This window comes from Salmo salar, chromosome ssa16 (assembly GCF_905237065.1).
Source record: "Salmo salar chromosome ssa16, Ssal_v3.1, whole genome shotgun sequence".
In the NCBI taxonomy this organism is placed as follows: domain Eukaryota; kingdom Metazoa; phylum Chordata; class Actinopteri; order Salmoniformes; family Salmonidae; genus Salmo; species Salmo salar.
In genome coordinates, this window is record NC_059457.1 from 31,182,543 (window position 1) to 31,210,128 (window position 27,586).

At 43.2% G+C, this 27,586-nt stretch overlaps 1 protein-coding gene across 1 annotated transcript in view; it reads left to right on the plus strand.

Moving 5' to 3' along the window:
- Positions 1-6,310: 6,310 nt before the first annotated feature.
- LOC106573736 (capping protein, Arp2/3 and myosin-I linker protein 2) overlaps positions 6,311-27,586 on the plus strand; it is a 45,073-nt gene continuing 23,797 nt past the window's right edge. The window contains 16 exon segments of the mRNA XM_045697246.1: positions 6,311-6,321; positions 8,586-8,688; positions 9,893-10,014; positions 10,304-10,401; positions 10,537-10,604; positions 10,744-10,775; positions 10,777-10,834; positions 12,686-12,774; positions 12,970-13,343; positions 13,430-13,539; positions 14,612-14,739; positions 15,072-15,097; positions 15,678-15,773; positions 16,857-16,953; positions 17,055-17,109; positions 19,100-19,214. Coding sequence (XP_045553202.1) covers positions 6,311-6,321; positions 8,586-8,688; positions 9,893-10,014; positions 10,304-10,401; positions 10,537-10,604; positions 10,744-10,775; positions 10,777-10,834; positions 12,686-12,774; positions 12,970-13,343; positions 13,430-13,539; positions 14,612-14,739; positions 15,072-15,097; positions 15,678-15,773; positions 16,857-16,953; positions 17,055-17,109; positions 19,100-19,214 — 1,582 coding nt within the window.

Sequence of the window (27,586 nt, forward strand, 5' to 3'; positions counted from 1 at the left end):
ATGGCATTGGCTGGGGCTTGTTTATCTTTGGGCATTTGTTTGTTGTTGACCACTGAGGCTACTTTATGAGCTGTGTGTGTTTTAGTGTGCAGAAGAGCAGCAGCTGGTTATCTGGAACCTGGTGTGTTAGCCTATATTATGGCTGGAACAAAGTGCTTCAGACGGGTCTCCAGGCAGCGGGTTGTTCACCCCTAGTTAAGCAGGTTACTGGTTTCTGTCATAAATCTTGTTCTGGGGCCCCTCATGTACTCCCTGTTCAAACACGACTCCAACACCATTACGTTTCCTGACGACACAACAGTGGTAGGCCTGATCATCAATGATGAGACAGCAGCCTATAGGGAGACCTGTCAGACTGGTACCAGGACAACAACCTCTCAAGACGAGCTGATCGTGGACTACAGGAAAAGGTGGGCCGAACAGGCCCCCATTAACATTGGCTGTAGTGGAGTGGGTCAAGAGTTTCCAGTTCCTTGGTGTCCACATCACCAACGAACTATCATGGTCCAAACAACAAGACAGTCTTGAGGGCACGACAATGCCTTTCCCCCTCAGGAGACAAAAGATTTGGCATGTGTCCCCAGGTCCTCAAAGTTCCTACCACTGCACCATCGAGAGCATCCTGACCGGTTGCATCACCACCTGGTATGGCAACTGCTCGGCGTCTGACCGTAAGGCGCTGCAGAGGGTAGCGCGTACGGCCCAGTACATCACGGGCAGAGCTTCCTGACATCCAGGACCTCTATAGGCGGTCAGAGGAAGGCCCAAAGAATTATAAAGACTCCAGTCAACCAAGTCAGACTGTTCTCTCTGCTACCGCAGCGCCAAGTCTAAGACCAAAATGCTCCATAACAGCTTCTACCCCCAAGCCATGACTGCTGAACAATGAATCAAATGGCCACCTGGACTATTTACATTGACACTGCTGCTACTCGCTGTTTATTATCTATGCATAGTCACTTTACCCCTACCTACATGTACAAAATAACTTAACTAACCTGTACCCCCGCACACTGACTCGGTACAAGTACCCCCTGTATATAGCCTCATTATCGTTCTTTTTGTGTTACTTTTTATTTTACTATTTTTACTCAATGTTTTCTTAACTCTTTCTTGAACTGCATTGTTGGTTAAGAGCTTCATTTCACGGTAAGATCTACACCTGTTTTATACGGATCATCAGATTTGATTTTCCGAGTGGTCACTAGCTGGCACAGCCAAAAAGTCATAAAATCTGATTTTAAACCTAACCATAACCACACTGTTAACTTTAAATTAAGACCAAAAAGCAACAACAAAATCCATGAATTTGTACATTATAGCCCGTTTTGACTTTGCAGCTGGCCTATCTAAGCGGGAAATAGCTCAGTTCTCCCTCCAGGACAAGACTCATGACAAATGTCATCCTGCCGAAATGTACAGTGACTTAAAGTATTCAAACCCCTTTACTTTTTCCACATTTTGTTATTACAAAGTAGGATAAAAATGGATTTAATTATTTTTTTCAGCGATCTGCACAAAATACTCTGTTAAGGTGGAAGAATGTTTAAATATTTGTATGGAAAATACAACTAATATGTCTTGCTTAGAAAATTATTAAACTCCCTGACTCAATACATGTTAGAATCACCTTTGGCAGTGATCTCTGAGTGCTTTTAACACCTGAATTGTACAATACTTGCCCATTTATTCTTTTTTTAAACTCTTCAAGCTCTGTCAAGTTAGTTGTTGATCATTGAATGACAGATATTTTCAAGTCTTGCTGTAGATTTTTAAGCCGATTTAAGTCAAAACTAACTAGGCCACTCAGGAACATTAAGTGGGCTAATATAAATACTATGCATGCCAGTCTCTCTTGGCTAACAGTTGAAGAGAGACTGACTGCATCACTTCTTTTTTATAAGAAACAATGTGTTGAAAATCCCAAATTGTTTGCATAGTCAACTTACACACAACTCTGACACACACTTATCCCACCAAACATGCCACCAGGGGACTTTTCTCTGTCCCCAAATCCAGAACAAATTCAAGAAAGAGTACAGTATTATATAGAGCCATTATTGCATGGAACCTACGTTCCATCTCATATTTCTCAAATGAACAGCAAACCTGGTTTAATAAACAGATAAAACAACACCTCACGCCACAACACCTCTCCCTTATTTGAACTAGATAGTTTGTGTGTATGTATTGCTATGTAGGCTACGTGTGCCTTTTTAAAATTGATTTAGTTCTGTCCTTGAGATGTTCTTGTCTATTAATGTTCTGTATTAGGTCATGTTTCATGTTTTGTGTGGACCCCAGGAAGAGTAGCTGCTGCTTTCGCAACAGCTAATGGGGATCCTAATAAAATACCAACTGTTGTCTTGGTAAGCAACTCCAGTGTATATTTGGCCTGATGTTTTAGGTAATTGTCCTGGTGAAAGGTGAATTTGTCTCCAAGTGTCTGTTGGAAAGCAGACTGAACCAAGTTTTCCTCTAGGATTTTGCCTGTGCTTAGCTCTATTCCATTTATTTTTATCCTAAAAAACTCCCTAGTCTTTGCCGCTGACAAGTATACCCATAACATGATGCAGCCACCACCATGCTTGAAAATTTGAAGAGTGGTACTCAGTGATGTGTTTGTTTGTTTGGATTCGCCCCGAACACTTTGTATTCAGGACAAAACGTAAATTTCTTTGCCACATTTTTTGTAGTATTTCTTAAGTGCCTTGTTGCAAACAGGATTTAATACATTTAAATTCAGGCTGTAACAAGACAAAATGTGTCAAAAGTAAAGGTGTGTGAATACTGTATCTGTTTGCAATGTGGCTTAAGTTACCAGGTTCCACCTGCAAGTGGAGCTCTTGAGCTGATTCTAGCTCAAGTTGACAGCTGGCAGTCTGAGCTGCTCTCTCTCTTTCTCTCTCTCAATTCAATTGCAATTGAAGGGGCTTTATTGGCATGGGAAACATATGTTTAAACAATACAAAATTAACAGTAAACATTACACTCCCAAAAGTTCCAAAAGAATAAAGACATTTCAAATGTCATATTATGTCTATATACAGTGTTGTAATGATGTGCAAGTAGTTAAAGTACAAAAGGGAAAATAAATAAATATAATTTGTATTTACAATGGTGTTTGTTCTTCACTGGTTGCCCTTTTCTTGTGGCGACAGGTCACAAATCTTGCTGCTGTGATTGCCCACTGTGCTATTTCACCCAATACATATGGGAGTTTATCAAAATTGGATTTATTTTTCGAATGATTTATGAGCCTGTGTATTCTCAGGGAAATATGTGTCTCTAATATGATCATACATTTGGGAGGAGGTTAGGAAGTGCAGCTCAGTTTCCACCTCATTTTGTAGGAAGTGTGCACATTGCCTGTCTTCTCTTGAGAGTCAGGTCTGCCTTCGGCGGCCTTTCTCAATAGCAATATGCTCACCGAGTCTGTACATAGTCAAAGATTTCCTTCATTTTGGGTTAGTCACCGTGCTCAGGTATTCTGCCACGGTGGACTCGGTTTCAGGCCAAATAGAATTCTAGTTTGCACGGTTTTTTTGTAAATTCTTTCCAATGTGTCAAGTAATTCTCTTTTTGTTTTCTCATGATTTGGTTGGGTCTAATTGTGTTGCTGTCCTGGGGCTCTGTGGGGTGTGTTTGTGAACAGAGCCCCAGGACCAGCTTGCTTAGGGGGCTCTTCTCCAGGTTTATTTCTCTGTAGGTGATGGCTTTGTTATGGAAGGTTTTGCAATCGCTTCCTTTTAGGTGGTTGTAGAATTTAACGTCTCTTTTCTGGATTTTGACAATTAGCGGATATCGGCCTAATTCTGCTCTGCATGCATTATTTTATGTTTTATGTTGTCCACAGAGGATATTTTTGCAGAATTCTGCATGCAGATTCACAATTTGGTGTTTGTCCCATTTTGTGGATTCTTGGTTGGTGAGCGGACCCCAGACCTCACAACCATAAAGGGCAATGGGTTATTTTACTGATTCAAGTATATCTAGCCAGATCCTAATTGGTATGTCAAATTTTATTTTCCTTTTGATAGCATAGAATGCCCTTCTTGCCTTGTCTCTCAGATCGTTCACAGCTTTGTGGAAGTTACCTGTGGCGCTGATGTTTAGGCTGAGGTATGTATCGTTTTTTTGTGTGCTCTAGGGCAACGGTGTTTAGATGGAATTTGTATTTGTGGTCCTGGCAACTGGACCTTTTTTGGAACGTCATTATCTTTGTCTTACTGAGATTTACTGTCAGGGCCCAGGTCTGACAGAATCTGTGCAGAAGATCTAGGTGCTGCTGTAGGCCCTCCTTGGTTGGGGACAGAAGCACCAGATCATCAGCAAAGAGTAGACATTTGACATTGGATTCTTGTAGGATCTAGAATAAATATATATATGTTGAAGAGGGTGGGTCTCTCTCTCTCACACACACACACACAGTGGTGGAAAAAGTATCCAATTGTCATACTTGAGTAAAAGTAAAGATACCTTAATAGAAAATTACTCAAGGAGAAAGGAATGTCACCCAGTAAAGTACTACTTAAGTAAAAGTCTAAAAGTATTTGGCTTTAAATATAGTTAAGTATCAAAAGTAAGTGTAATTGCTAAAATATACTTAAGTATCAAAGGCTCCCGAGTGGCGCAGCGGTCTAAGGCACTGCATCTCAGTGCAAGAGGTGTCACTACAGTCCCTGGTTTGAATCCAGCCTGTATCACATCCCGGCGTGATTGGGAGTCTCATAGGGCCGTGCACAATTGGCCCAGCGTCGTCCGGGTTTGGCCGGGGTAGGCCGTCATTGTAAATAAGATTTTGTTCTTAACTGACTTGCCTAGTTAAATAAAGGTTAAATAAAAAGTAAAAGTATAAATCATTTAAAATTCCTTATATTAAGCAAACCAGTTTTTTTTTTTTTGGCAGATAGCCAGGGGCTCAGACACAATATAGAAATGAAGCATGTGTTTAATGTGTCCACCAGATCAGAGGTAGTAGGGATGGCCAGGGATGTTCTCTTGATATGTGTGTGAAGTAAACCATTTTCCTGTCCTGCTAAGCATTCAAAATGTAACGAGTACTTTCGGGTACCAGGGAAAATGGATGGAATAAAAAGTACCTAATTGTCTTTAGGACTGCAGTGAAGTAAAAGTAAAAGTTTTCAAAAATATAAATAGTAAAGTACAGATACCCCAAAAAACGACCTAATTAGTACTTTCAAGTATTTTTACTTAAGTACTTCACACCACTGCACACACACAGGTTTGTTTTTGTTTACATTTTTCCACCAGGTGATGAGTCTATGAAGAGCTTATGTTGTCCACTGCAAGCAATCTGTCAGGGTAAGTCACATATCCCCAATATTTTGTTAGAGCTTGTGTATTTACTCATGTCTTAAATACTGTTTCTCTAAGTTCATCTGTAAGCCAACTACTATATATGCATACAGCCTTACTTGAGCCTGGTTATGATCAGTCAGGACTAACTTCAGTAGGGCCTACAGCACTAGCCTGATTGCTTACAGAAGAATGAGGAAATTATTTAAACAGAGACTTCTGTTATGCTACAGGTACCTATCTCCCTCTAGAATAAATACCCAGCCAGTGCAAACAGAGTCCGAGCACACACAGCAAACACATGGAAACCTCAGGCTCATGCCAAGTGTTAACTTACAGAGCAGAGGAAGGAAGCATAGCACGCTAGACAGAGAGGGAGGGTGGGAGATGGAGGAAACCAGGGAGAGAGAAATGGAGAGGCTCAATGCATTTTAGAGAGGATGGAACCTGTGTAAGTACATTTTAATAATTGTTTTCCAGTGTAGTAGCACAAGTTATGCTGGCCTCAGTTTGTGTTGTTTGTACACTCACAAAGCAGAAATGTCTCACCAGACAAAAGGGAAGTAACACACCTGTATGTTGGCAGATAAAATGTAATCTAATGTGACTGACAGTGGGTATGACCTCACGCTTACATCAGTTGTGTACCTAATTATAAACACAGTGGCCATGGTTGGTGGGGGGTCTACTAAGCTATATGGAATTGTTTTAAGAAGGTCATACCAAGGATCATTTAGCTATTTGATTTTGAATTGTAAGACCCCTTGAAGTATCAAAAAAGTATACAATAATTATTTGATGAAAACATATTTTTGGCCTTACTGCTAGCCCATACAAATGCGTTGAATAACAGATTCACTACATGGAACCACTCAAGATGTCGTTTGGGTTATCAGACATTAGTCATGGTCTGCAGATATGACAGTAAGGAATTTCAGTTATGCAAAACAAATATATATATTCACTCTTTGAACGTTACCTACAAGTAGCCATGTATGGAACGTAAAGTTTTTCATAAATGTAAATGCTAGCTAACCTTAGCTACCTTAACTTATTTGAAATAATAATAATAATAATTGAAATATCAAGTTATGGATGTTCTAGTAGTTATGGAATTCCACCATTTCTGATGTTAAATTGCTAGAAAATCCCCACTTCTCATTATATGGTTCCTTTCAAATGTCCACTCCTTTCTACACCCCCACTTTTCCTGAGAGATGCACTCCACTGAGAGATGACATACTGTATCTGTTATTTTTTTGCATTGGATGCGTCTCAATCCACTGCATCTGCCTGTGACACACTTCCACATCTGCAGTGAAAGGTGACAGAGCTAGAGCATTGTTTGTCAGATGATGAGACATCCCGAAAATCAGACTTCTCATGTAGCCTCCGAACGGTTTGGCCCCCATAAGCATCTTGGGACTCGTCTGAAGTCGGTACAGCCGATCTACTAACTTCTGTCTGTAGCGTCCGATCAGTTTGGACTATACACTACAAGCTTCACAGGACTCATCTGTACCAGTTGAAAAATATATGGAAGTACAGTATATATAGACAATGTTAAGTGCCAAAAATAATTAATAGGGGCCAGCTGCGACTTCATCTCTCAGAGCAGTCATCCCTCAGGGTCTCTATGCTGCCACCTACTGATATGTCATCTCTCAGTGCAGTGCATCGCTCAGGAAAAGTGGGGGTGTCGAAAGGAGTGGGCGTTTCAAAAGGAACCATATAAGGAGAAGTGGGCGTTTCGAAAGGAACCATATAAGGAGAAGTGGGGAGTCTTTTAACACTAGAAGAGCTGGAATTCAATAAGGTCCAGCTGCGACGTCAGCTCTCAGCTCTCAGAGCAGTCATCCCTCAGGGTCTCTATGTTGCCAGCTACTGATACACTATATATGCAAAAGTATGTGGACACCCCTTCAAATGAGTGAATTCGGCCACACCCGTTGCTGGCAGGTGTTTGAAATGAGCACACAGCCATGCAATCTCCATAGACAAACATTGGCAGTAGAAAGACTTTACAGAAGAGCTCAGTGAATTTCAATGTGGCACCGTCATAGGATGCCACCTTTCAAACAAGTCAGTTCATCAAATTTCTGCCCTGCTAGAGCTGCCCCGGTCAACTGCAAATGCTGTTTTTGTGAAGTGGAAATGTCTAGGAGCAACAACGGCTCAGCCACAAAGTGGTAGGCCACATAAGCACACAGAATGGGATCGCTGAGTGCTGAAGCACCTAGTGCGTAAAAATTGTCTGTCCTCGGTGGCAACACTCTCTACTGAGTTCCAAACTGCCTCTGGAAGCAACGTTAGCACAATACTGTTCGTTGGGAGCTTCATGAAATGGGTTTCCATGGCTGTGCAGCCGCACACAAGCCTATGATCACCATTCATAATGCCAAGCGCTGGCTGGAGTGGTTTAAAGCTCGCAGCCATTGGACTCTGCAGCAGTGGAAACACATTCTCTGGCGTGATGAATCACGCTTCAAATCAAATTTTATTTGTCACATGCGCCGAATACAACAGGTGTAGACCTTACAGTGAAATGTTCACCATCTGGCAGTTCGACAGACGAACATGAGTTTGGTGGATGCCAGGACAACGCTACCTGCCTGAATGAATAGTGACAACTTTAAAGTTTGGTGGAGGAGGAACAATGGTCTGGGGCTGTTTTTATGGTTCGAGTGAAGGTAAATATTAACGCTACAGCATACAATGACATTCTAGACGATTCTGTTCTTCCAATTTTGTGGCAACAGTTTGGGGAAGGCCCTTACCTGCTTTAGCATGACAATGCCCCCGTGCACAAAGTGAGGGTCCATACAGAAATGGTTTGTCAAGATCAGTGTGGAAGAACTTGACTGGCCTGCACAGAGCCCTGCCCTCAACCCCATCGAACACCTTTGGGATGTATTGGATCGCCAACTGCGCGGCAGGCCCGACTTCACTAATGCTCTTGTGGCTGAATGGAACCAAGCCCCCGCAGAAATGTTTCAACATCTAGTGGAAAGTCTTCCCAGAAGAGTGGAGGCTGTTATATCAGCATAGGGGGGGACTAACTCCATATTAATGCCCATAATTTGGGAATGAGATGTTTGACTAGCACATGTCCACATACTTTTGGTCATGTAGTGTATCACTATCTTAAACTGCGATTTTTATAGTGATTTTTTTATTATGCTAATTAGATTTCCGCGGGGGCACTGACATCGACCTTAGGGGGTTAACCTGTTTGAGTCAGTATGCCTTTCCTGTGTTTGTATCAGTGCCTCACTGTTGATCACAGTCTGGTCTCTCCCTGCAGGTGGAAAGCTCCTTCAGCTGCTGTATCTAGAGATTTATGCCGTCAGCATTGAGAGCCTCAATCAGGTAAAACAAATGAACTTCTTCTATGTCTGAAGTTACATATATTTTGTAGTATGTCGTTCCTGACGTGAATGATTTGAATGCTGTGTTTCTCAGTACTTCATTGACATGTTTGAAAGCAGCCATGCAGTCGGATGCATTTTTCTCTTTATTTTGATGGAATCCACCTCATATGTACATACAGTATGTAAAGGGAGGGGGCAGTGTTAGTGTGTTACTGGCTGAGCACATCCTTACCACCATGGTTACCTTTGCATAGGTGTTAAAATATTTATGTCCATTTGAAAATGAACAGCCCTGATTGGCCATAGGCTAGCTCTGATCACTGCTGATCATGTAAATGATTAGCGTGCTGAATCAGAGGAACTGGGAACACAAAGCAAATTACCCAACTCAATGTTGTTACATGTGAACAGTCAAACATTCCTAATGTCCTGCAATCCATCACCACCCGTTTACTATCAGAATTGGACCTACTACATAAGGAGATGGTAACTATTATACCAGTGGGAGATGAGGTAAAACTTCAGATTTCCATCCACTCATCTGAAGAATTCCCTCTCTCTGCACACCTCTGGTCCCAGTCCGTATGCACAGGACGCAATCAGGGCTCTGAGACTGTGGTGCTTCCTCTTCTGTAGCTCTTCAGAGGTTAACACTGTCCGTCCTGGGATGGGAAACATTAGTCATCACCGCTGGTTCAGCTCCTCAGGGGGGAGCGAGCATGTGCAGACACTGTCATTCTCTCTCTGGCTGTCGCTTAGTGATACCATGATGACAGTGAGAGTGTAGAACCCCTGGTGAGAATGTGTGATGTGTCGTGGTTTGGTCACACTCACAGTGACAAGGAAGTGAGGGATCATCTGGAAATATTACTTGACCCTGACACTTGAAAAGGCTGCAGGGCCACAGACATGATTTAAAAACAGAAGTGGAGACTCTGCAATGTTATGAAGCATAGGACTGTGTAGGACAGCAACAGATTTGTGTATATCTTATTCACCACTCACTACAACTTTCTACAGGTATTTAGTCACACCAAATGGACAAGCGGAGACAGAGTTCATGTGTTCAGAGTTCCTGTGTCTATGTGGCCACTAACGACTATACTATTTTGCCAATCTTTCAGTCCGAATGTGTCTCTGTATGTCTGCATGGTTTCAGTAGTGACAGATAGATTTCTGCTTATGTACTGTTGACCATTCAGGTGGTGATTGAAGCGGACAGACAGACCTACTCTCTCAGTACGACGTCTGTTGAGGACATCAAGGCTATGGTCAGTCATGTGACAGCTTCTCTGAAGAAGATCATCCCTGATTCATCTCCAGGGTGAGTGGCATGGCAATGTAGTTGAACATTCCCTCCCTCAAGCCTTGGGAGGGTTGTTTGTGATGTACTTATAGCAGAAACCCCTGAGGTCGACCCATTAACCAACTGATTAGGGATCCTTAGTGATCCTCTTCTATCCAAGGAATGGTGGTTTTCTAACTCACTTCTGAATCATATTCCAATCCAATACTAATAATGAAATAGATACCTCATGTAAATATCTGTAATATCTGAGGGTTCAAAATGTTTGACATCTACATGTGTATGTGTTTCTATCTCCTGCTCTCAGGAAGATCTTGAAGAAAATCCCTCCAGATCTGCAGGAGCGGATGTGGAACCTGGCAACCCAGGTGGAGGAGCAGCTGACTGGAACACTGGGACCATGTGGTCAGTAGAATCAATCATACCACTGCACCAGTGTCACGTCATTTGTGTGTCTCGTACTATGTGGACATTGTGTAGGTGTGTGGACATGTATTTGTACAGTATCTGATCTCTCTGTCATTCCTTGGTTCTCTACAGGAGGCTTTTCAGAGACAAATGCTGCTCTATGTGACTTCAATGAGTTCCCCTGCAGGGAGGTCCAATAGGTCCGTAGGCTATCATCCACCTATGATGACACCACATTAAATGTTTCTGATAAATTCATTTTTTCTACTATAAATATCAACTGATGTCCTCATACATCAATAATATTAGTACATGTATTTATTATGTATATTCTTTCAGGATGTTGACAACATTTACTATGCCCAGAATTGTTTGGAATCTCTCCTTAAAGCAATGGTTCACCAAGATCTCCAACAAAGACCTCAAACTGGTAAACCTTATAGCCACATCCTGATTTGTTTTTCCAAGTCCTGTTAGAGAGCACACATGTTATTACACAGCTTGATGCTTCTCTCCCTGAGTTATCTTGCTCTGAGTGTTGCACTCTCTGGTCCTGTCATGGATGTCACATTCATAAGTTTTGGCAGTGTGAGCTGAGGATGGGATCTTGTGGATGACCAAACTGTCCGACCTGGTCAACGCTGCAGGGTCTAGCAGGCCTTATCAACAGTCCTCACATACGAACGCAGGGCGCCATACTGACTTCATAATCTAGCTGCTGTTGTGTTACTGGTACTGCAGTGCTTTTAGCCAATCGCCTGGCTATGATGGAGGTCAGGGAAATGACCTTCACGATGAGAGAGAATTTGTGTGTAACGGATGTAATGATATTCTTTTGGGTCGTTCCATCAATTCGGTGCCTTTTGATTTCACCAAATTTGTACATTCTGTCATAAAGAGCACATGTTCAATCTCATAACAAACATGTTTTCCCATCTCAAGAAGTTAAATAATAAAATGACTATCGTAAGTGTCAAGTAAAGTAACAGGGTTGACTGTATCAGGGTTGACTGTATCGGGGTTGACTGTATCGGGGTTGACTGTGACGGGGTTGACTGTATCGGGGTTGACTGTATCGGGGTTGACTGTGACGGGGTTGACTGTGAAGGGGGTTGACTGTGACGGGGTTGACTGTGACGGGGTTGACTGTATCGGGGTTGACTGTATCGGGGTTGACTGTGACGGGGTTGACTGTGACGGGGTTGACTGTGACGGGGTTGACTGTATCGGGGTTGACTGTGACGGGGTTGACTGTGACGGGGTTGACTGTATCGGGGTTGACTGTGACGGGGTGGACTGTGACGGGGTTGACTGTGACAGGGCTGACAATATGAAAGGGTTGACAGTGTGACAGGGGTAATGGAAGCTTGTTGTTTGTAACAGGGAGTGGCAATTGAACGCAAGCTTAACAGGATTGACGTGTTATACTCGACCAGCTCAGTTTTCCACCACAAAACAGCAGCAAATAGCCAAAAAGACTAGAACCAGCTCACCTGCTCTATGATTCGACTGTTATATGTTCAATGTTTATTTTCAAATGTAAAAAAAAGGAATAGGTTCACCATATTAAAACAAGAGTTCAGTTCATGTTAAAGTTCATGATCTGAAAATGAGGGACAGATTGTATATAGCCTCGTTATTGTTATGTACTGTAATTCTACTGTGTTACTGTTTATTTTGACTTTATTTTATTTAGTAAATATTTTCTCAACTCTATTTCTTGAACGGCACTGTTGGTTAAGGGCTTGTAAGTAAGCATTTCACGGTAAGGTCTACACATGTATTCAGCGCATGTGATTTGATTAATCTCTAATCAAATGGGGGAAAAATGTATAATCTTCAGAATTTTTTGGGTTGTCAAAGCAACAAAATAACTAGGGCTTTACAATGATGGTGAAAACTTGGATACACTTTGTGATTAAGTGGGTTCACTTCTTCCTAGAAGTGACACAAGGTTGACTGAGGGACATGTCAAAATGCAGAATTTCGGCACTTTAGCAAGGCTTTATTTATATCAAAAATCTGAACAGGCTTTTGAAATTGGTGCACAATTTCTACATAAATATCAAAGGGACGCAAAAGACACTCATTTTGTGGAACAACCTTTCTATAGGCTAACGGAATTTCCTAGAAATGAATAAATAGACATATAATCGTAGAAAGTGCTGACACCGAAGATTCTCATGGAGATAAGATTTGCTGCCAGTTTATGAAGATGGGATGGCTAATGATTCAAAACATAGTAGAGGAATGATTCTTCCCCCTCTGTATCTCTCCCCAGAGCTCAGAAGTCCAGGAGCAGGTTCTCTTCATGATCAACAGATCCTCAACCCTGGAGGAGGTGTGTCTGGAAGGAGGTGGGCTCAAACTGTGAGTAGCCTACTCCACGTGATCCTCTTCACCTTTCTAAAACATCCCTCCCTCCCTAAATTATTCTACTGTGTCTGAGACACTGAGGAAATGGGAAATCTTTGGTTGACATTTGATTTATGTGATTGGTTCACTTTATTTTTCATTTTAGTTCAACATTAATAACTCATTTCTGTTCCTCTGTCTCTCTCCTAGCCCTTCCTCTTGTTGGAATGTTGCATTGAAGATGGGCTGTGGCCTGCGAGATCATACCTGCTCCGCCATCCACACCATCAACCTGTCAGCCAATTATATAGAGGACAAAGGTGAGCCTTTTCCTATCATAAATAACTTTTGGGGTTTGTCAATGTCCATTGCTGAGGTTCCCAATTCCAACTTGCCTGGACTGGCTAGTGACTACTCATCTGCGTTACCTGTGTTGCCTGTCGTCGGGTGTGAAAGCTCTCAGTCAGGAACCGGAGAATCCAATGGTCTCACCCAGCTGTCCGTCTCCAGGATTGTTGTCTCTCCTAAACTCTTCTGTCTGCGTCACCCTTTTTGTTCATTTTCCATAAAGAAACTATGTCTTTGTGTTGATACTTATCTTGTGATAGTTTTCACGTAGTATTGCATTTCTCTTTCTCATTCCTCTTTCTTGCCCCCTCCATCTCTCCAGGGTTGGCTAATCTGACTCAGGGGTTCTCTCAGAACAAGGCCTTCTCCAGCTCTCTGTGTCACCTGGACCTGTCAGGGAATACAGGCAGTCTGGCTACAGAGGAAGCTGTAGTGAGGGCAGGGCAACACTTGTTTTCAGTTCACGGTTTAGAATTCTTTGCTCCATACACTATCACACTTGAATAAAAGTCTATACCGTAGGTGTTGTTAGTTTCAGCTAAATGCATTTTGTGTATAATGTACAGGGTGGATATGGAACGTTAACTGCCTTGGTTATATTCAGTAATGGGTTGTCTATGAAATATTATTTGCTGTAAAGGTAAAGGGAGTTTGTGTTGCCAATGCAGTCCCACGTGTCAGGATATGCATGCTATTTGATACTGATATGACTTCATGATGCAGGAGGCATCTCAATCAGAGTAATAGAATTACTCCATAGTACAATATTGAATTGAGTTGTCCAGTAGATTGTTTTGGCTCTAGAGGGCCATAGCGCTAAATAGCTTCATATCTCTTCCTGTCAGAACCTGTTTAAGTTCCTCTCAGGGACAAATGCTGTGTCTAACCTGGACTTGAGTGGACGTTTTACTTCTGGTCATGACAATAAACATAATCAGTCTCTGTAATCTTTGTTCATTTGAAAATGAATAGCTTGATATGCATGTTTGTGCCAATGTGAAATAATGCACTTTACATCCCCAACTTCCTTCTCCCCCCTAGCTGTTTGTATCTGTCAGCAGGCTTCTGCTCCAACCTGGCTCACCTCAACCTGTCTAGGGACCCCTTCTCCCCCTAGCTGTTTGTATCTCTGTCAGGCTTCCGCAACCTGCTCACCTAACTGTCTAGGGACCCCTTCTCCCCCTAGCTGTTTGTATCTCTGTCAGGCTTCCGCTCCAACCTGGCTCACCTCAACCTGTCCAGGGACCCCTTCTCCCCCTAGCTGTTTGTATCTGTCAGCAAGCTTCTGCTCCAACCTGGCTCACCTCAACCTGTCTAGGGACCCCTTCTCCCCCTAGCTGTTTGTATCTCTGTCAGGCTTCCGCTCCAACCTGGCTCACCTCAACCTGTCTAGGGACCCCTTCTCCCCCTAGCTGTTTGTATCTCTGTCAGGCTTCCGCTCCAACCTGGCTCACCTCAACCTGTCCAGGGACCCCTTCTCCCCCTAGCTGTTTGTATCTGTCAGGCTTCTGCTCCAACCTGGCTCACCTCAACCTGTCCAGGGACCCCTTCTCCCCCTAGCTGTTTGTATCTGTCAGGCTTCTGCTCCAACCTGGCTCACCTCAACCTGTCCAGGGACCCCTTCTCACACAGGTGAGAACCCTGCTTTCCATTATATATCTTGACCGGTGTTGTCAGACCCATCCGCTGACCTCTCTCTGTCCCCATGAAGTTGAGGGAGGTGACAAGGACTGTAATGGAGTTCTTCAGTAAGAACTCTAAGCTGTGGGACTGGCAGGAACCAGACTACCCCCAGAGTGGCTGATGGAATGCCATACCAGGAAATGTAAATGTGATACATGTCAAACAGAATGTGAAGCCTACTTATAGCACTGGATGATACTGTATAATACTGTATGTGTTTGAATTTTGATTTACACATGTATACTGCTGTTTGATACACATATTTTCTGTCTTTTATGCAGATTGTTGTTGCAGGGCCTGGCCGGAAGTAAGTACTCATCTGTGTAGGCTGGAGCTAGACCTGAGCGGCTGTGAGGTAGACACGCACGTACACACACACACACACACACACACAGAGTATGTGTTTCCATTTTGGGCATTGGCTGGGGACATTGCCCTGTGTAGGGTGCCATCTTTCGGATGGGACGTTAAACAGGTGTCCTGACTCTCTGTGGTCACTAAAGATCCCATGGCACTTATCGTAAGAGTAGGGGTGTTAACCCCAGTGTCCTGGCTAAATTCCCAATCTGGCCCTCATTCCATCATGGCCACCTTATCATCCCCATCTTCTAATTAGCTCATTCATACCCCCTCCTCTACCCTGTAACTACTCCCCAGGTTGTTGCTGTAAATGAGAATGTGTTCTCAGTCAACTTACCTGGTAAAATAAGGGTAAAATGAAAATGTCTTATTAACAGACATACACACCTCACTTTTTTTTATCAGTGAGCTTAGCCAGGTTCTGGCTGGTTGATAATCATATGTATGACAATGTATGCACTCACTACTTACTGTAAGTCGCTCTGGATAAGAGCGTCTGCTAAATGGCTGAAATGTAATGTAATGTGTATTATGTGTCCAGCTGAGGTCTGCTGGGGCCCAGGTGATTCAGGAGCACATCTTTGAAGCCAAGGCCATCAAGAGTCTGGACCTCTCTGACAATGGTATGATACCAAACCCACCCCTTATCTCTCTCTCTCTCTCTGGAGAGTTGTGGGTTAGATGGAGAGAGATGGAGAGAGATGGAGAGGGCACAGACAGGGGTGGTGTCTGTGGGCTAGGTGGTGCCAACCAGCAGGTGATAAACCATGCACCATTCAGATCACATAACAGAGAGGGAGACATCAATTATTCTCAGTGTGTTCCTCGTTGGACGATCCCCTGCTCTCTAGCACAATGAGGAGAGCTCAGGAATCAGGAATCTGTTCTGGGAACTGTCCAGGGAGTCTCCATAGGGGGCCATTGGGGGCATCATTAAGAGAAAGAAAACTCCACTTGAATAGAGTATTTTCCATATATTTCTATCTAGGAATCTCAGAGGGCAACCGAATGCTGAGGAAATGTATATTCAGGGGATAAGAAAACAGCTGTTTTTCGATGAATAACCCTTTTTCTGCATTATTATAACTTACCATTACTTTTGGATCTAACAATAGAAAAGGAAAAAAATACTGTTTTCTCTTCTCCTGCTATGACCTCTCTCAACCCTTGTTCTGGAAATACAGCAGAGCCAATATAATGCTTGACCGCTGACAGGACCTCAAATCAGGCCATGTTATTTCTGGAGCAGGTAGACAAGTGCAGGCAGGGTTCCCAGCTTCCCACAGACAGTCCTCCATGCAGCACTGAGCAGCAAGGCCAGACACGTCAGTGTCAGTCAGAATAGACACAGCACTGCTGGGACACTGATGCTCCAGCATCCAGCACCTGCCTGTCTGCCAACCCACTTCCTCGTCCCTCACTTCTGGGGATCGTACCATTGACGTCACACTGACTGCAACCAAGACTATGATGGCTCCCTACTTTCTTCTACACCAGCCAGTGGCTCATATATAGAGACCATTAGTTTTCATGGGGAATGCAACTGTCAAAAGGCTCCAGGGAATCCTAATTTGTGTATTTATGACAAAATAGGCTCAACATGAATTGAGCTGACTTGAAAAGATAGCTTCCTCAGAGCATACAGAAAGACAGACAGTCCACTCTTCCACAGAGAGAGTCACTAATATACATCTATCTATTCTCAGGTTTTGAGAGTGACATGGTAACCATGGTGCTGTCCATCGGACGCAGGCACTCCATCCGCGATCCGGCTTTGGGACTCAACTTTGCCATGAAGTCGAGGTGAATAGATTGTTCTGTCACGCCCACTGTGTTTTCTCTCCATCTATCTACTGTATATCCATCAACTGTCCCCTTCTCTCTCTCTCTCTCTCTCTCCACAGAGCTCTAATAACAAACGACCTACAGCGTATCGTCCAGCTCATGCAGGAGGAATGTGTGAGTGTTCGATCTTGTCCTTTGTGACAAACTCACTTATTTACATTCTTTCATATGTCATATCTCAAACACTTAACCTTCCTGTGTACCATGTATAATTATAATCATTTGGGGGGGGCTTATATTGGTCCTGTTCCACACGTGTGTCATGGAAATGTTGTTGTTGCATATCCCAACTCCTCCTGAGACACCCTCAGGGAGTGGGATTACGGCCAGGGTCGGCATTGTACAGCGCCCCTGGAGCAATTAGGGTTAAGTGTCTTGCTCAAGGGCACGGCGACAGATACATTCTTTTACCTTGTCGGCTCCGGTATTTGAACCAGCAACCTTTCTGTTACTGACCAAACATCAAGGCTACCTGCCGCCCCATCTACCTGTTATAAACCTGTTCTAATAAGCTGTCGTAAACAACCATTGACTTAAACATCAGCTTAGCTCTGCAAAGGCCTCACTTACATCACATTCATCTCCTAGCCTCTGACAACAACAGTATATCCCAGTCTCCTTTACCCTCTCCTCAGTAGATATCTCCTTTACCCTCTCCTCAGTAGATATCTCCTTTACCCTCTCCTCAGTAGATGTCCCTGTTCCTCTTATATTTTGACCCTGGCTCTACCACTGCCCCGGCCTCTTCTCCAGTGGTGTCCCATTCCCTGTAATAGTTGGAGGCTCTGTGGAGGCACAGTCCTCAGGGACGTCCCCCTGAGTGAAAGCAAGACTTTTAATTACCCAGAATCCTTCTCCAGCGAGACGCGGCCTGCCTCAGTAATTACACACTGAGCAGCTTAAACTCTTACAGTATACAAGGCTCATTAAAACAGGCAGCCATTTTCTCTCAGAGTATCAAAGAGCCCTCATATCTGAGATGGAGATGTCAGGGTGAAGTTCATGTAAAACAACTGAAGTTCTTTCAGGCCAAATGGCATGGGTCCTTTCAGTCTCCTGAGGAGGAATAGGTTTTGTCGTACCCTCTTCACGGCTGTCTTGGTGTGCTGGGACCATGATAGTTTGTTGGTGATGTGGACACGAAGGAACTTGAAGCTCTCAACCTGCTCCACTGCAGTCGTGTCGATGAGATTGGTGGTGTGCATCTGCGTATGTGCGTGCCCACAGCCCCTGGAGTCTCTGTCAGTGTGTGATTCCAAGCTGAAGACAAGCACCACCATCCTCATCAACAGCCTGAGCTGCAATGCCACCAGCGGCCACAATGCCACCAGCGGCCACAATGCCACCAGCGGCCACAATGCCAGCAGCGGCCACAATGCCAGCAGCGGCCACAATGACATCAGCGGCAACTGTATCAAAGACACTGGAGCCAAATCTCTGGCCAAGGCCTTACTCTGATGAGCTTAGGTAACCGAGTCATAACCCAACCAAACCTACACCTAACAAACCTATCTCATCATATTTGTATTTTATTTAACCTTTATTTAACTAGGCAAGTCAGTTAAGAACAAATGCTTAGTTATAATGATGGCTTAGGAACAGTGGGTTAACGGCCTTGTTCAGGGGCAGAATTACAGATTTTGACCTTGTTAGCTCAGGGATTCAATCTAGCAACCTTTCAGTTACTGGCCCAACGCTCTAACCACTATCATAGCCATAACCCTAAGCAACGCCCAAACTAAGCAACAATAACCTGACCTGCCATAGCCCTATCCATGTCTCTACAGGACCCTGGTCTGGGACAGAAACAATGTGACAGCCAATGGGTTTCTGGATGTGGCAAATGTTCTAGATAAGTGAATCATGGACAGGGAGGGTCTCAGTCCATCAAACAGAACAATATCTCCTAAAACATAATATTACCCTTCCTTTCCTGGCTTTCATGTTTGTTTAGTCATGAACACAGAAACTTCACATTATCGTAGCAGTCCTGAGAAGACAGAAGTTTAGATTGGGCTGTCCATGAGATGCCTGACTAAAAACTAACATTCAAAACTCCATCTCTCACCCTGGTAATAAACATCTGTGGCTGTTGTGTGTCCAGATCCAGGCCTGTCTTCTCAAGAACAACCAGACACGGTCAGGAGGCCCAGATACTAAACCTGCAACAGGGCCTGAAAACTGTATGCTCTCTGAACATGTGGGTCTGGCTCGGTCATAGGAGGCAACAGAAATATAGTTGAGGTCGGAAGTTTACATACACTTAGGTTGGAGTCATTAAAACTCGTTTTTCAACCACTCCACAAATTTCTTGTTAACAAACTATAGTTATGGCAAGTCGGTTAGAACATCTACTTTGTGCATGACACAAGTCGTTTTTCCAACAATTGTTTACAAACAGATAATTTCACTTAGAATTCACTGTATCACAATTCCAGTTGGTCAGAAGTTTACAAGTTGACTGTGCCTTTAAACAGCTTGGAAAATTCCAGAAAATTATGTCATGGCTTTAGAAGCTTCTGATAGGCTAATTGACATCATTTGAGTCAATTGAAGGTGTACCTGTGGATGTATTTCAAGGCTTACCTTCAAACTCAGTGCCTCTTTGCTTGACATCATGGGAAAATCAAAAGAAATCAGTCAAGACCACAGAAAAAAATTGTAGACCTCCACAAGTCTGGTTCATCCTTGGAAGCAATTTCCAAATTCCTGAAGGTACCACGTTCATCTGTACAAACAATAGTACACAATTAGAAACACCATGGGACCACACAGCCGCTCAGGAAGGAGATGTGTTCTGTCTCCTAGAGATGAACGCACTTTGGTGCGAAAAGCGCAAATCAATCCCAGAACAACAGCAAAGGACCTTGTGAAGATGCTGGAGGAAACAGGTACAAAAGTATATATATCCACAGTAAAACAAGTCCTATATCGACATAACCTGAAATGCCGCTCAGCAAGGAAGAAGCCACTGCTCCAAACCCGCCATATAAAAGCCAGACTACGGTTTGCAACTGCACATGGGGACAAAGATCGTACTTTTTGGAGAAATGTCCTCTGGTCTGATGAAACAAAAATAGAACTGTTTGGCCATAATGACAATCATTCAATTTGGAGGAAAAATTGGGAGGCTTGCAAGCCGAAGAACACCATCCCAACCGTGAAGCACGGGGGTGGCAGCATCATGTTGTGGGGGTGCTTTGTGGGCAGAACTGAAAAAGCGTGTGCGAGCAAGGAGGCCTACAAACCTGACTCAGTTACACCAGCTCTGTCAGGAGGAATGGGCCAAAATTCACCCAACTTATTGTGGGAAGCTTGTGGAAGGCTACCCGAAACATTTGACCCAAGTTAAACAATTTAAAGGCAATGCTACTAAATACTAATTGTGTGTATGTACACTTCTGACCCACTGGAAATGTGATGAAAGAAATAAAAGCTGAAATAAATCATGCTTCTACTATTATTCTGACATTTCACATTCTTAAAATAAAGTGGTGATCCTAACTGACCGAAGACAGGGATTTTTTACTAGGATTAAATGTCAGGAATTGTGAAAGACTGAGTTGAAATGTATTTGGCTAAGGTGTATGTAAACTTCTGACTTCAACTGTATGTGTATAATCTGTATGTATGAGGATCTGTTCCTTTCCCATATTCCTTACTTTCTGGTACATTTGCCTCTGACAGGTGATATATTGTAAATTGCTGCTTATATCTTTACTGTTTTTATTGCATTTTACCCTCTAAGTATGATTCAATTGTTTTTTATATATCCTTAGAGATTGTGTTAGGTTCAAGCTCTTTGTGTATGAGAAGTGTAATTATTTAGTGGACTGTAAGAATGTGTACTCCCAATAAGGCCTCTCCTGACTGATAAGAAGTATTGTGATATGGACAGAGAAATCCTGGGTGATGGAAAAGTACTGAAGTACATCTTTTTGGAAGGGAGGGGGTGAGAGCTAAGGGTGGAAGTACACACTGCGCTGTATTGAATGTATGTATTCAGCTGTTGCATCTTCTCTGAGTAAACGTTTGAAACGTCACTCTTAGTTTGGGCTTTGTATGATAAATATGGTATATTGAGATGTGGGTCTTCTTATGACAGGGACAGTAAAAGTCATCCTGCGTCTCTGTCTGACTCATCCCGTCCCAGCTGGTTCAGGGTCCCTGACAGAGGTTACGGAAGAGTGTCATAACTTTAAACCCCTGCAATGTACAGTACAGGAAGTGCAGTCAGACATATTGGCTGCAGAGAAAGTGCTTTGTAATGCTAAGACCTCCATCACAGTAAGGTTTCCTTGATCCTTGAGTCGCATATAACAGATTTGTGATTGTTGGCTAGATTGACCATGTATATCTGTGTAACATAGGCCTAATGAGGAAGTCATTTGAGGATGGTGAAACATAATACATTGGTGTTCATCCTCTAGCTATTAAAAAACATGATCTGGCGCACACCCAGAGATAATTATTTAATGCGGAGGTGCTGACTAATGGCGAATAAACTATAAGCTATAAAAATAGTCACACACTCTATATATAAACTCCCAGTAATTTATTGGGTAAATCACCAACGTTTCAGCATCACTGTCCCTTCTTCAAGGTAACGTCATGAATGCTTGAACCAGGTTATGTAGACAAACAGTGCAATTACTGCAACCAATGAAAATAGTGAGGGGTGTGTCATAATTATTACGTTAATTTGAATGAATTGAGTGAAACTGTTAAATGTGTTTATAGCATATTGAATATATTAGGCTATTGTTATAATATTAGCATCAGCATACATTATTGTTTAATTCAATTTCACATATATATTTAATTGTTTCTTATTTCATTAAAACATTTTGGTACATGTAATCTTTTGGTTCAACCATAATGCATAATAAGCATCATCAACAGGGGAACATATTGGGTGCATCATCAACAGGGGGAACATACTGGGTGCATCATCAACAGGGGGAACATATTGGGTACATCATCAACAGGGGGAACATATTGGGTGCATCATCAACAGGGGAACATATTGGGTGTATCATCAACAGGGGGAACATATTGGGTGTATCATCAACAGAGGGAACATATTGGGTGTATCATCAACAGGGGGAACATATTGGGTGCATCATCAACAGGGGAACATATTGGGTGTATCATCAACAGGGGAACATATTGGGTGCATCATCAACAGGGGGAACATACTGGGTGCATCATCAACAGGGGGAACATACTGGGTGCATCATCAACAGGGGGAACATATTGGGTACATCATCAACAGGGGGAACATATTGGGTACATCATCAACAGGGGGAACATATTGGGTGTATCATCAACAGGGGGAACATATTGGGTGTATCATCAACAGGGGGAACATATTGGGTGTATCATCAACAGGGGGAACATATTGGGTGTATCATCAACAGGGGGAACATATTGGGTGCATCATCAACAGGGGGAACATATTGGGTGCATCATCAACAGGGGGAACATATTGGGTGCATCATCAACAGGGGGAACATATTGGGTGTATCATCAACAGGGGGAACATATTGGGTGCATCATCAACAGGGGGAACATACTGGGTGCATCATCAACAGGGGGAACATATTGGGTGCATCATCAACAGGGGGAACATATTGGGTGTATCATCAACAGGGGGAACATATTGGGTGCATCATCAACAGGGGGAACATATTGGGTGCATCATCAACAGGGGGAACATATTGGGTGCATCATCAACAGGGGGAACATATTGGGTGCATCATCAACAGGGGGAACATACTGGGTGCATCATCAACAGGGGGAACATATTGGGTGCATCATCAACAGGGGGAACATATTGGGTGGATCATCAACAGGGGGAACATATTGGGTGTATCATCAACAGGGGGAACATATTGGGTGCATCATCAACAGGGGGAACATATTGGGTGCATCATCAACAGGGGAACATACTGGGTGCATCATCAACAGGGGGAACATATTGGGTGCATCATCAACAGGGGGAACATATTGGGTGCATCATCAACAGGGGGAACATATTGGGTGCATCATCAACAGGGGGAACATATTGGGTGCATCATCAACAGGGGAACATATTGGGTGTATCATCAACAGGGGGAACATACTGGGTGCATCATCAACAGGGGAACATATTGGGTGCATCATCAACAGAGGGAACATATTGGGTGCATCATCAACATGGGGAACATATTGGGTGTATCATCAACAGGGGGAACATATTGGGTGTATCATCAACAGGGGGAACATATTGGGTGCATCATCAACAGGGGGAACATATTGGGTGTATCATCAACAGGGGGAACAGCGCTGATAAGCTGTAGAAAGAATATATCCATTTATAAGACTGGTTCATAAAAGAGAGAATTGTTCATAAGAAGGGCCTGAGATCAAAGTCAATATTCAGACCACTCGGGACAATGTTTTTAGACAGGATATCCAGTAAGCCTCCCTTTGTAGTAGTAGGATCTCGATGTTACCTCCTCTCCTTGGTAGAGCAACATGCTCAGTGCCTGTGTATTTGAGGGAGGAGATGGGATGGTTAGCTTCAACAAAGTGAGCTGCTACTGGATAATCAATGTTCTTACACCTGATTGAGCTGCAGTGTTCAGCTCCGCGTTGTTTTAATTATATTTTTGTTTGTCCTACGTAGACTTTCCCACATGAACAGGTGATGAGATTGATTACTCCCTTGGTCTTGCATGAGATGATACCCCAAACAGGGATTTTTCCACCTGTATGTGGGTGTCTGAAGAAGGATGTTGTTATAGTGCTGTTGCACTGTGCTCATGAGCCACATTTGTAGTTCCCATTTGGAACGGGTGTCAAGAGTGTCTGAGTGTCTCAGGGGGAATGTCAGATCTTACCAAGCTATCTCCAATAGTGCGACCACGTTTATAGACCACCAGTGGGGGTTCCTTGAAGAGGTGTGCGATTTTTTGGTTGTTTGATTGCAAAATATGCCAGTGCTTTTCAGGATTGCTTTAATTTTCTCTGAACACTTGGTGTACTTGATGCAAAAGATTGTTGCGTTGTTTTTACTCTTTGGTTGAGTTTTTAGTAATTCCTCTCTTGGTTTGAGATATTTTCATCATTGCAGCATCAAGAGTTTAGTCCTTGTTGCCTCTCATTTTTAATTTCTGTCATTTTTTAGCATCATCCTCTAGCTATTGCCTTCACTTCATGAGCTGCAGGGGCGGAAATCCCTGGGGGGGGGGGGACACACACGACCCCCCCATCCTGGGAAAAATATGATTCGTCCCCCCCAATATATCACTGAAACATAACTATGTAATTTAAATAATATTAATAATACGCAATGAAAGCAATTGTGCTGATTATAGACACTTAATGGCGCGTTTTTAAGTTTCAAAAGATTGCGACCCCCCCACCCTTTGCCTCAATGGTTTGATCCACTGCCAGTTCCTTAGTTTGCAAGGTAACGGAGGGATCGTGTCTACTGTCTGAAAGGCACTCAATGCACGTAACTAACGTGAGGTTAATCCAGTCAATCACGCACACACACTAGCTGAATATGCAGAGCTAGCGCGCAAATATTAACTATTAAGCTAGCTAGTAATTATTCCATTTATGTGGCGTCGTCAAAGATGGAATCTTTGCTATCGTCAATTTATTCCAAGATCAGCATGCAGATGATGTAAGTTAGTGCTTCAAAGTCCCTGCGGTAAGGTTTGCGATAAACTGAAGTCCAAACTGAACTACACTCTTCTACCATTGTCTTAAATATATTTAATGGTCTCGTTGCAAAAGCTAAAAATTGTCGCAAGGGAACTTTTATTTCACCTTTATTTAACCCGGGTAGCAAAGATTATAGCAAACACCACTGAAACTGAATTGGTGCTCACTAGCTTTGCAAATTCAGCTATTGTTGGAAGCCAGCCAATATGAAACAAACTATTACAAAAGGTTGCAGCATATGTTGTGTAAATGGTGAACTCATACAGCTGTCAACTCTTGTCATTTTAATCCATTTCACATTTGCTAGCTACCTTTTAGGTCGAAGCCCAAATAGAATGATAGAAGCCCATCTCCTACTGTAAATAACCTACACACTGTGTGTGTGTGTGTGTGTGTGTGTGTGTGTAGCCAGCCAGCCAGCCAGGTAGAAAAATGGCAGAAAAATAAAAGACGGACATCAGAGTATTTTTCAGTACACCAAAACGCATAGTAAGAACCCTAGTAGCCTAATAGCTCAAAGACTAGTTGATAAAATGTTCATAAGAAAGAAATGAAATTCTAATGGAAATGATGTCATTAGGCAGAGCAGGCAACAGATGGCACACAGACAGCAGAGTTGGGGACAGATATGCAGGGACAGACTGGCAGAGACAGGGAGTCTCAGGTAAGTTTGTTGAGTCTTTGTTTGGCAACATTATGAAAGGTTCTCAATTTTTTTTACTTGTAAAATAGGAACATAATTGGAAAATGCCATGGATACCTCCACTCTCAACTTTAACAAATCTTAGTTCAGTCACCAGTTTAAGGCAATGGTATTGCTGTTGTGATTAGTTGTGTCGTTTTGGGTACCGGTAGTTAGGAGTACGGCAAACACCTTATTTCTTTGGTTCCTCAATATACATTTACCATATTACAATGTAGGCTATGTGTTACAGCACTACTTTTGGTGTCCCCCTCAGGAATTGCTCTTGAGAAAATTTCATGTAATTGTCCCCTCCAAAGTTGATATCAGATTTTCGCCCCTGATGAGCTGTGGAGGACACCCTCTAGAGGTGTAATGCTGCAGCATTTACTGAATGACTGCAAAAACAATTACTGCTATTTCTAAGTCTGTTATTGTTTGTGTACAGTGTTTATGAGGAGCATCAATATGCATCAGTCACCAACCACACAGATCACCATTCAGCCAATTAGGAGAGACATGCCTAAAACTATTGCTGCAACACATGATAGGAAGACTCACGAGAGGTCATCCAGGTGAGTCTCCCAGGTGACTGGTGTCAAATCAAATAAAGCTTTGTTACATGTGCCGAATACAATAAATGCAGACCTTCCCATGAAATGCTTACTGACAAGCCCTTAACTCTTGTTGAACTGCACTGTTGGTTAAGACAATATTTACCAAATAAACTAAAGTAAAAAAATGATAAAAACTAACACAATAACGAGGCTATATACAGCAGGTACCGGGACAGAGTCAATGTGTGGGGGTACAGGTTCATTGAGGTAATTTGTACATGTAGGTAGGGGTGAAGTGATTATGCATAGATAATAAACAGCGAGTAGCAGCAGTGTACAAAACAAATGGAGGGGGAGGGGGGGGTCAATGTAATAGTCCAGTGGCCATTTGATCAATTGTTCAGCAGTCTAATGGCTTGGGGGTAGAAGCTGTTAAGGAGCCTTTTGGTCCTAGACTTGGCGCTCCGGTACCGATTGCCGTGCGGTAGCAGAGAAAAACAGTCTGACTTGGGTGACTGGAGTCTATGACAATTTTATGGGCTTTCCTCTGACACCCTAGATTGCAGGAAGCTTGACCCCAGTGATGTACTGGGCCATATGCACTACCCTCTGTAGCGCCTTATGGTCAGATGCCGATGCCAGTTCTCTGACCTCCTCCCTATAGGCTGTCTCATCGTTGTCAGTGATCAGGCCTACCACTTGTGTCGTCAGCAAACTTAATGATGGTGTTGGAGTTGTGTTTGGCCACGCAGTCATGGGTGAACAGGGAGTACAGGAGGGGACTAAGTACACACTCCTGAGGGGCTCCAGTGTTGAGGATCAGCGTGGCAGACGTCTGTTGACTACTCTTACCACCTGGGGGTGGCCCGTCAGGAAGTCCAAGATCTAGTTGCAGAGGGAGGTGTTTAGTCCCAGGGTCCTTAGCTTAGTGATGAGCTTTGAGGGCAGTATGGTGTTGAATGCTGAGCTGTAGTCAATGAACAGCATTCTCACATAGGTGTTCCTTTTGTCCAGGTGGGAAAGGGCAGTGTGGAGTGCGATTGAGATTGTGCCATCTGTGGATTTGTTGGGGCAGTATGCGAATTGGAGTGGGTCTAGGAATCCGGGAGGATGCTGTTGATGTGAGCCATGACTAGCCTTTCAAAGCACTTCATGGCTACCGATGTGAGTGCTACGGGTCGGTAATCATTTAGGCAGGTTACCTTCGCTTGCTTGGTTACAGGGACTATGGTGGTCTGCTTGAAACATGTAGGTATTACAGACTCAGTCAGGGAGAGGTTAAAAGTGTCCGTGAAGACAGTTGGGCCGCGCATGCTTTGAGCACATGTCCTGGTAATCCGTCTGGCCCCACAGCTTTGTGAATGTTGACCTGTTTAACCTCTATGGGCTAGGTAGGACGCTTGTGGCGCGTTATTCAAATACCTTAGAAATGGTATTACTTCAATTTCTCAAACATATGACTATTTTACAGCATTTTAAAGACAAGACTCTCGTTAATCTAACCACACTGTCCGATTTCAAAAAGGCTTTACAATGAAAGCAAAACATTAGATTATGTCAGCAGAGTACCCAGCCAGAAATAATCAGACACCCATTTTTCAAGCCAGCATATAATGTCACATAAACCCAAACCACA